General features: G+C 43.0%; 1 protein-coding gene across 1 annotated transcript; it reads left to right on the top strand.

Annotated features, from left to right (window-relative positions):
• The first annotated feature begins 32 nt into the window (after nt 1-32).
• Nucleotides 33-10,398, top strand: LOC128096314 (cytochrome b-c1 complex subunit 6, mitochondrial). The gene is made up of 4 exons (XM_052715737.1): nt 33-204; nt 6,903-6,926; nt 7,616-7,777; nt 10,190-10,398. The coding sequence occupies exons 1-4, from the start codon at nt 151-153 to the stop codon at nt 10,220-10,222; spliced, it is 273 nt and encodes a 90-aa protein (XP_052571697.1). The 5' UTR covers nt 33-150; the 3' UTR covers nt 10,223-10,398.
• The last annotated feature ends 589 nt before the right edge of the window (nt 10,399-10,987 follow it).

The raw sequence follows: 10,987 nt of genomic DNA on the forward strand, positions 1-10,987 counted from the left end.
TGTGCATGTGTTCCAGACTACGATGGGTATGCCGCACTTCCGGCCAGGTCGCCGGATATCCGTCAAGTGACCCTTACGAGTCCTTCTTGATCCGAAGCGGAGTAGTTATCGTTGTTTTTCCTGGTGTTGAATCCCGAACAGCGTCGGGACATGGGACTAGAGGACGAACGAAAGATGCTTACTGGATCCGGAGACCCTAAAGGGGTAAGGCTAGGAGATCGGCTCTTAACTCTGCTCAATGTCCTGAGGACCGGGACCTAGCCCATCAAAGCACTTTCCCGGGCCATCGTAGTCCGGGTTTACCTCCCAGGGGTTGAGGGGTTGAGAGAGGTGGTTTCTGCTACTCATCTTCAGAATTCCTTGAGTGACCTTGAGCAAATTAATGGCTAGTCTTTCTCAGGGCTGACTTCCCAACCCCACCAATGTGAAGGTTTATAATATGTGGAGTTATAATGCTGTATTGATTAAACTTGTGTTAAAAAAAAAAAAAAGAAACCTGTGTTTTCAGTTTTAAGGTTGTGATTTGACAAGTGTGTGAAGCAGACAGACCGGCGTTAGTCTTTAACCTACCTTAGGTCAGGAATCACTCTTATGTGGAGGTTCCGGGGACCTGAGCCTTATACCACTTGCTGTGAAAAAGTGGTTCAGGAATTGGGATGTAGCTTCTCGCTAGAACGTTTGCCTAGCATCAAGAAGGCCTGTGTTCGCTCCCCAGCACCTCAAACAAAAAGTAGTTCCTTATCTTTTGAGATGGAGATGGCCGAGGACTTGTATCTTTGGGGACAGTCTAAGAATGCGCAATGTAATTCTGTGATGTAAGAGGGAGCTCTTTCCCAGTGTGATAAATACTAACTGCTTGCTGTTCTGAGTGCTTTATATGTACTAAGACATTTAACTTACAGTTTTCCCATGAGGTAAATATTAGGCACATTTTTTTGGTCATTTTTATAGATAACGCAGCAAGCAAGGAAGTTTATTATCTTTTCTAAATGCACACAACTAGCAAGACAGTGCAGCTGAGAATAGAGTCCTAAACCACACAACTTTAGAGCCAGAGCGCTAACCACAGTACTTTACAAAAGGAACTCGCTTTGTTTCCATTTCCTGTATATTTGTCCTCTCTCTTCTTCAAGACAAGCAATTGGGGCTATGGATTTGGAATTATTTGGAAAATTTTTTATCCTTTAATTTTTTCTAGTCTTAGCAATTTTCAGAACGTGCTGGAGCCAGGCTTAGAAAGTTCAGCAGGGTACTAAAAACCACAACGGCAACAGATAAGTCTTAAAATTAAGAAAATGGTGTGTTAGTCCATGCTTTTAATCCCAACACTCAGGAGGCAAAAGCAGGAAGGAGGATCTCTGAGGTCAAGGCCATCCTGGTCTTCACATCGAGCTCCAGGACAGCCAGAACTATAGAAAGAGACCCTGTGTCAAAAAAAAAAAAAAAAAAAAAGAAGCCACAAAAAAACCAAAGCCAATAAACCAATAAATAATAAAATGAAGAAAGTTGAATTAATTTTATGAAAGATCATAATTATTGGAGATTAAGTCCTTTTATTCAGTGTGGCTTTGGTTTTTCTCATTGGTGGAAACAGTCCGTAATTAAACCTCTATTTGGATTTGTTTGATATGGTATCTTTGACATAATTACTAAGTTGTAGCATTGCTAACTGGGAATTACACAGTGATCTAGAACACTAATTTCAAGGTTTTCCCCACAATTTTTATTTTTTCACTAAGCGTATGTTTGTGTTTTGCTTGCATGTACATCTGTGTACCACTTGCATGCTTGGTGTCCTCTGAGGCCATAAGAGGGCATTAGATCCCCCAGAACTGGAGTTACAAATGTTTGTGAGCCACCATGCAGGTGCTAGGAAGAACACGGGTTCTTTGGAATGGGGACAAGTGCTCTTAACTGCTGAGCCATCTTTTGTGTGCATGGATAGGAGTTGGTGTGTGTTTGCATCTGTCAATAGGTCTTTTCACTGGGCTCCTGGGATCAAACGCAGGTTGTTGGCAGCAAGCAATTTTACCTGATAGTTTTAGGACCTTTTTATTCTTATGCTGGACCTTGAATCCAGGGCCTTAAGTATTCTCAAGTTGTACTTTACCACTGAGCTCTGATGTCAGATTTTTGGGTTTTTTGTTTGTTGGGGGAGGGCTTTTTTATTGTGAATTTTTTTTTAAAGATTTATTTTATTGATTATGTATACAGTGTTCTGTCTGCATGTTTGCCTGCATGACAGAAGAGGGCATCAGATCTCCTTATAGATGGTTGTGAGGCACCATGTGGTTACTGGGAATTGAACTCAGGACCTCTGGAAGAGTAGCCTGTGCTCTTAACCTCTGAATCATCTTCATCTCTCCAGCCCTCAATGTGAATTTTAAAAACTTTATTTTTATGCATTTGACTGTATTGCTTGCATGTATGCTGTGCACCTGTGCATGTATGTGTGGCCTGGTACTCAGGGAAGTCAGGAGAGGGTGTTGGATCCCCTGGCACTGGAATTAGAAATGGTTGTGAGCTGACATGTGGGTCTTGTGAATCAAACCTGGTTCTTTTGCAAGAGCAGCAAGTTCTCTTAGCCTCTGAGCCATCTCTCCAGCCCACTAATAAATCATTTAAGGAACTTGATGAAAAACTAGAATTTATATCTTAAGCAACAATTTCACACTTAGGAGAAACCTTGCCAATTAGAATAAAGAGCTGAGGTTACAGTTGAACCTCCCTTCCTCCCTTCTAGGGTACTGTCTTGTGTTGGGATTTGGGAAACATGATTGTTGAGCTCGTCTTTTTATTTCCCTATGTGCCTTTACTTTCTCTTCTCCAAAATGTGGATACCTGCATATATAGGCAGGTAAATAACTGTGCCATGCACCAGATAGAGCCTATGCCTATGCTCCTATAGGTAGTTTTTACAATTAGGTAAAGAAAGGAAACTATTTTGAAGGTACACACTGGGATAAGAAAGATAATGTAGACCTGGTGTTTCTAAGGTCTTGGGTGAAGTTGTATAGACTTTTATAATTTTATTGATCTGCAAGCCAAAGGACAGTGATTATAGCTTTAGTTAAGGTGACTAAAGAAAAGGATTTAGGTTTGACCATTTTCATATTCAATATTCAAGTTAAGAGGCTAGAAAAAGAGCTGGAGAGATGGTTAAGATCCAGTACTGTTCTTGCAGAGGCTCTGAGTTCAGTTCCTAGTACTTAACATCAGGCTTGGAATTGCCTGTAACTTTGGTTCCAAGGGATCTGATGTCCCTGGCCTGCACAGGCACCTGCATTAGTGTACATGCTCTACCCCCATACCCATAGTTAAAAAAATAGTGAAAATCTGAAAAGGTTTTCCTCTAAACTTAGTTTAGGATATAAAGACAAAGTGTAGCCATTTCTAGCTATATTTACCAGATACTTCAGTTATTGTTTTGAGACAGTGTCTTCTATAGTCCAGGCTGGACTCAGACTCGAGCTCCTGACCCTCTGCCTTTTAAGTGCTGGGATTACAGGAGAGTACTCTGCATTTGTTTAAGCCAAAGCAGAGTGTTTTTGTTTTGTAGGTTGGTACGTTGCATGGCTGTGTATGGTCACATGTGTATGACATTTTGTTTTCCCTTTCAGTGTGGGAATTGGACCAAGGGCTTTGTGCAATGCTAGGAAAGAACTCTGTCACTGAGCTTCATCCTTAGACTACCAAAATACTTTTAAAGTTCTTTAGGTCTCATTGGAGTATCTGATGGCTTGAGTCTATTATCAGGAAGTATTTAATAATCACAGCTTATTGTTTCTAAATTGGGATTGCTTCCTTAAGAGCTGACTAATCACATCCTAAAGGCTATATGTACTTCATAAAATGTAGACTGTCCTACACACTTAGATCTTACTCATGAAAGTGAGGTGGTGTCTGTCTCAAAATAATAAAGTATATGGTGAGGTGGTATACATGGAGACAGCTACCTTTGAAAGAATTTATGGACTGAGCGTAGTGGCTTGAGAGGCTGAGGCAGGACAATGAAGTGTTCAAGGCCAGCTAGGACTACAAGCAGGACACTATCTTAAAAATAAAAGGCCATTGACATGGTAAAAGTGCCTGCCTCCACACCTGACAATCTTGAGTTCAACCTCCAGGACCTATATAACAGAAGGAGAAAACGGATTTTTCTAAGTTGTCCACTGACTTCTTCTATGTGTTTGCTGTGGCAGGTGTGCAGACTGTCTAGTGTGTTATCAAACAGAGACCAAACTCCTTCCGTTGTAATAGTGTTTCCCTTTTTTTTTTTTAAGATTTATTTATTTTTTTATTATGTATACAGTATTCTGCCTGCATGTGTCCCTGCCGGCCAGAAGAGGGCACCAGATCTCATTACAAGTGGTTGTGAGCCACAATGTGGTTGCTGGGAATTGAACTCAGGACCTCTGGAAGAGCAGTCAGGGCTCTTAACCACTGAGCCATCTCTCCAGCCCCCCTTTTTTTTTAATGTGGGAAAAAACTCTTTTAACTAATTCCTCCCTTTAAGAAATCCCAATTGACTCACCAAATCTGCTGACAATGACAATTCAGATGATAGTGTGGCAGCAGCCCGAGGAGGGGCCCCAGAGAAAGCCCACCGGGAGAGGGGAGAAGCCAAAGAGCCAGCAGTCTGCACGGGGAACATGAGAAAGTAGCTAATTCCGGTGTGTTTGGAGCCTGAGCCTGGGCTTGGGCCTGCTCCTGTGGAATCAGCTGTCTGCACAGAGGAATGTGTAAAAGCTGCTAACTCCTGTGGTTTTTGGAGCCCCAAAACCTATGGAGTTTGCTGCAGATAGGCTGCAACAAAAAATTAGCCAGCAGGGTAGAAACTCTGGCCGTGTGTAGCTCTGGCCTGTGTCGGTGGCTGCAAAGCCACGGGCAAGTGGCTTTTTCATGAATTCATGCCCCCAAAGTTGGATGCCAGATTTTTTTTTTTTGCATGAATCCTAAATGGTCTTATTATAATAAAAACCCGGAGCCAGATATCAGGGCGAAAACTGAAAGAGAGAGGCAGAGCAAGCCACAGCTGCCACCTCCTACCTCACCAACTCCTCAGCCTGCAAGAGTTCTTGTCTCCTCTCACCTTTTATTCCTTGCTCTGCCCAGCCATATCATTTCCTGTCTCAAACTTCCTAGTGCTGGGATTAAAGGTGTTTGATCCCAAGTGCTGGAATTAAAGGTGTGTGCCACCACTGCCTGGCTGTTTCTCTTTAGACTGGATTAATCTCATGTTAGCACAGTGTGGCCTTGAATTCACAGAAATCCAGATGGATCTCTGCCTCTGCCTCCTGAGTGCTAGGATTAAAGGTGTGTGCCACCACTGCCTGACCTCTGTGGCTAACTCCGTGACTGGCTCTGTCCTCTGATCTTCAGGCAAGCTTTATTTCTTAGATTACAAATATATTACCATAATCTAATTAAAAATTAAATTTAAAAAAGAAAAGAGCAGGGCTGGAGAGATGGCTCAGAGGTTAAGAGCACTCGCTGCTCTTCCAGAGGTCCTAGTTTGATTCCTAGCAACCATATGGTGGCTCACAACCATCTGCAATGAGATCTGGTGTCCTCTTCTGGCCTGCAGGCATATGTGTAGAGAGAATACTATACATAATAAATAAATCTTTAAAAAGAAAGAAAGAGGCCGGGCGGTGGTGGCGCATGCCTTTAATCCCAGCACTTGGGAGGCAGAGCCAGGCGGATCTCTGTGAGTTCGAGGCCAGCCTGGGCTACCAAGTGAGTTCCAGGACAGGCGCAAAGCTACACAGAGAAACCCTGTCTCGAAAAACCAAAAAAAAAAAAAAAAAGAAGAGAAAAGAGCAGGAAGAAGAAAGAATGGCAGGAGAATTTATTGCATATAGTTCTTGAGAGAAAGGGACATGCCACATAATGCAGGACAGCGTGGGGGAGTGAGCAAAAGGAACCAGAGGAGCCGGGCATGCTGGTAGCACATGCCTGTGATCCAGGCATTACGGCTGAAGCAGGAGGACTGCTGCAAGTTCAAGGCCAGGCTGGCTACATACTGAGACCCTGTCTCATAAAACAAAAACAAGTTAGGGCTAGAGAAATGGCTCCGTGCTTAAGAGTACTTGCTGCCCAAGCATGAGGACTAGAGAATGGATCACAGCACTCGGGTAAAAGCTAGGCATTACACTCTGAGGGCACTAGAGACAGGAAGATCACTAGGGTTTACTGGCTGCCACCCTAGCAAGGTTCAAGAGGATGCCTGATGCCCCCACCCGTGGCCTCTGTGCACAATGATGCATGCACCTGTACACACTTGTGCATATGCTACACACACACAAGTATTTTTATAAAAGTTGGGAAGGGAACTGAGTATGGTGACTCACATCTATAATTTCAGTGCTTTGGAAGGTGAGGTGGGAGGACTGCCACAAACACGAAGCCAGTCTGGACTAGAGTGAGACCTTACCAAATTACACAAGGAGTCTCAAGGAAAACAAGGCTCAGAGCCTTGGTTCCTCTGGGAAGGAAAGAGGGAGGCGAAAGGAGCAGGCTTGATCAGATTAAGGGTTGGATAGTTAGAATAATTTCAGCGAGCTCTGAACTATGGTGCTGACCCCTTGTTGACCTTTGGCTCTGGAGTAGGGTACAAAGTTTGTGTGTGAGATTTGCTAAGGAAGTGACTGGCTATGTGGTTTTTAGATTGACTGGTACATGAAAGGTGTGTTCCCAGGCAAACTGCATTTTATCTCTAAAAATTAGCTAGTTCTGGGGAGGCAAGATTTAGCACTGAAACTGTCAAAGACCCTAGGATAACAAAACATCATAAAACAATATGATTAATAGTCTTTTCTCCATATTTATAGTATCAGTATGATTGGGGAGATGTACGTTATAAAATTGCTGCTGACACTAATTTTCTTTAACTTTTGTAGGAAGAAGAGGAGGAAGAATTAGTGGTAAGTGCTGCTTCTGATTTTGAACTACCTTACTAGAAGTAGGAAATTTGAGCTTTTTGAAGGAAATCTGTACCAACTTGGGGGAAATGATGGAACAAGCCTTTATTTAACACCTCCTATGCAGTGGAGTGTTTGGGGTTGTGAGCCTAGAAAATGATGTCTTTTCTAGGTTTGGGGCTTCTTTGGTTTTGTCAGGAATCAGACAGCATCTTGAAGGTCTGGCACTCATCTGTTATTTGTGGTTTAATAAAGAACTCTGGAAGGAAATTTCTTGGCTAGTTCTCCATGTTTGCATTTTCTGACTTTGCAAGTAGAGTGCTAGGCCTGATTCTTTTACACAGGGAAATTGAATCCTAAATGCTGTGTTAACAAGTGATGCCTCTAGTAGATGTACCTCCTGTTTGACCAGGTTTCCTTTACTCCCTTGTTTCTCAGATAGGGAGGGCTGAGCCTTTCAGTGCGTACTGGCAACCTTGGAAGGCAGAAATTTGAAACTTCCCTAGTACTTAGCATCAAAGAATCAAATAGGCGTCCCTGTTCTGCCATTTCTGGCTACAGTATGGTTCTGCTTACTGGCCTGTATGGTAAGTCAGAGGTAGCACCTTGATTTGGTGATTATACATACTGACCAAAGCATATGTATTTGGCGGATGTTTCTGAAGCTTCCTGTTTTTCTGTTGCTTTGTCAGGACCCCCTGACAACAGTGAGAGAGCAATGTGAGCAGATGGAGAAGTGTGTGAAGGCCCGAGAGCGACTAGAGCTCTGTGATAAGCGTGTATCTTCCCGATCACAGACAGAAGAGGATTGCACAGAGGAGCTCTTTGACTTCTTGCATGCACGGGATCACTGTGTAAGTCATTCTGAAGACGGGAGGGCAAAGCTAAACAGTGGTCTTCATGCTCCATGTAGACCAGACCCATCAGTAACCATTTACTATGGGCCCTGGATGTCAGGTTTTGTGACAAGCATTTTACATACGTCGATGTCCCTAATCCTTACCACATGTGTATTACTATCAACATTGCACATATTGGAACAGATTCTGACAGGAGAAAAAACAACATCCTAACATGCACTGTTAAATAGTAGGGAAGCTGGAGCTTATATTCTTTTTCGTTTTAGTACTGGAGATAAAACACAAGGCCTTATGCATGCTAGGCAAATGGTCTATCTGCTGAGCTACACCCCTAGCCCTGGATTTTGTGTGGTGTTTTGCCTGCATGTATGCCTTTGTTCCATGTATATGCCTGGTGCCCAAGGAAGTTAGAAGAGGGGCATCAGATCTCCTGTAACTGGATTTGTGGACAGTTCTGACTCACATGTGGGTGTTGGAAACTGAACCCAGGTCCTCTGCACCTCTGAAAAAGCAACTAGTGTTCTTGACCACTGAGACAGCATGTCTCCAGTCCCAGATACTGTGCTTTTAATAGTCTGTTCTTTCTGCGGGTGTGTTCCTTCAGTATGTCTTATACCTGGTTGTTTATATAAAGTTATTTTCTCTTTTTTTTTTTTTTTGTTTTTTTTTTGTTTTTTGTTTTTTGAGACAGGGTTTCTCTGTGAAACAGTCCTGGCTGTCCTGGAACTGATCTGTAGACCAGGCTGGCCTTGAACTCACAGAGATCCACCTGCCTCTGCCTCCTGAGTGCTGGGATCAATGGTGTGCGCCATCAGTGCCCGGCCAGTGTTTTTCTTTGTAGGTAAGTTTGTGCTTCACTCTTTCATGTATCAGTATTTTATACATGTTACACACGTAAGATCTGATAAGATTAATTCTATTAAAACTGATTAGGTAGCTGGGCAGTGGTGGCACACACCTTTAATCCCAGCACTTGGAGGCAGAGGCAGACGGATCTCTGTGAGTTTGAGGCCAGCCTGGTCTATAGAATGAGTTCCAGGATAGCCAAGGCTACACAGAGAAACCCTGTCTTCGAAAAACCAAAAACCAAAACAAACAAACAAACAAAAAACTGATTAGGTAAGCCAGGTGTGCTCGCTCATGCCTAGAATCCTAGCACTTACCTTTTGGAATGCTGAGGCAGGAGGATTGCTATGAATTTGAGACCACCCTGGACTACATATTGAGTTTTAGTCCAGTCTATAGAATGAGGTCCTGCCTTTAAAAAAAAAAAAAAAAAAAAAGAGGGACACCTGATTGGCTCGTCACTTACTGAGAATATATTCTCTGTGTAGGTTGTAGAGCACTTGTCTAGTGAGGCCTGGATTTGATCACCAGTGGGGCGGGAGGGGTAGTGTCCCATGTTAGAGAGATGGGGAAAGTAGACATTTCACACTCTGCTGATAGAAATACAGAGTGGCACAGCCAGTGCGTAAAATAGCTTGGCAGTTCCTTAGAAGGTCAAGCATAGAGCCAGCTGTGGGAGCACACATCTGTAGTCCTAGCTACTCATGAGTCTGAGGCAGGAAGGTCACTGGAGCCTAGGTGTTTGAAGGCAGTCTGGTCTAAACAGAAAGATCCTTTCTTTTTAGGGTAAAGAGTTAAGCATGGATCTAGCATATGGTCACAGATAGCACTGAGCAGCAATTCCATTCCTACATATATATCCAAGAGAAATAAAAAAAAGTTTTAGATTTTTAGTAGGGTGGTGGTACGTTCCTCCAAAGGGAATTCCAAAAACAGACGTGTGGTGGTTATTCAGTGGAAGCTTACAGGAGATTACATGCATCTTCTAAAAGAAAAAGATGGGGCTGGAGAGATGGCTCAGCAGTTAAGAGCACTGCTGTTCTTCCAAAGGACCTGGGTTCAATTCCCAGCACCCACATCGCAGCTCGTAGCTATCTGCAACTCCAGTGCCAGTGGATCTAACATCCTCACACTGACATACACACAGGCATAACACCAATGCACATAAAATAAATTATTTTTAAAAAGTAGATGAAAAAATTCAGAGTTGCAGACAGGAAAGAGTCGGGTAACCGAAGGGAATTACTAGGGCCCAAGTGTGGCTAAGGATGCTTAAGAATGAGAGTGTCGCCGGGCGGTGGTGGCGCACGCCTTTAATCCCAGCACTCGAGAGGCAGAGGCAGGCGGATCTCTGTGAGTTCGAGGCCAGCCTGGGCTACCAAGTGAGTTCCAGGAGAGGCGCAAAGCTACACAGAGAAACCCTGTCTCGAAAAACCAAAAAAAAAAAGAAAAGAAAAAAGAATGAGAGTGTCAAGAAAGGAGTACTACTGTTCCAGGTTAGGAAGACCTGTGAGCCGTGATTGTAAATCCAAGTGATGACATTTTCTTTTTCTTGTCTAGGTGGCCCACAAACTCTTCAGCAGCTTGAAGTGAATATGCAGATTTGTCCACCTCAGCCTTGTCACAGGGCATCAGGAAAAGTTCCTTGTGGTTTTGAACCATTTGTTTCTAATGTGTATCATAAGTTCTTGAGAACCGTATTGATTATGGCAAGTAGCTTCTCTTGCATGTAATAGCAGTGATTCCATCTTAATAAACTGATCTATGGACTTGCTGTCTGTCCTTCCTCTGCCACCCCTTACTTTATTATTTTAGTTTTTAATTTTTTTAAATAAAATCGAACCCACAGTTTTGTGCATGCTAGGAAGTGCCTTTCTACTGGGCTACATTTCACCCTTTTATTTTGTGAGTCTTGCTAAATTGTATTTGTTGGCCCTCAAAATTTCTTTCTTTTCTTTTTTTTTTTTTTTTTTGATTTATTTTATTTTTTCTTAACATTTATTTTATTATGTATACAGTGTTCTGTCTGCATGTTTGCCTGTATGCCAGAAGAGGGCATCAGATGTCACTATAGATGGTTGTTAGCCACCATGTGGTTGCTGGGAATTGAACTCAGGACCTCCGGAAGAGCAACCCAGTGCTCTTAACCTCTGAGCCATCTTTCCAGCCCGGCCCTCAAAATTTCAATCCTCCTGCCTCAGCTTCTTGAGTATCAGATTATAGGCAGGTGATAAAAACTCAGTTCCTTTGAGACCCTGCCCCCCCCCTTTTTTTTTTTTGTGATGCTAGGAGTTGAACCCAGGGTCTTATGCATGCTAGGCAAGAACTCTACCACTGTGCTGTTTCCCTAGTCCCTAC

This window comes from Peromyscus californicus, unplaced genomic scaffold (assembly GCF_007827085.1).
Source record: "Peromyscus californicus insignis strain IS unplaced genomic scaffold, ASM782708v3 Scaffold_5__1_contigs__length_169319896, whole genome shotgun sequence".
NCBI lineage: Eukaryota > Metazoa > Chordata > Mammalia > Rodentia > Cricetidae > Peromyscus > Peromyscus californicus.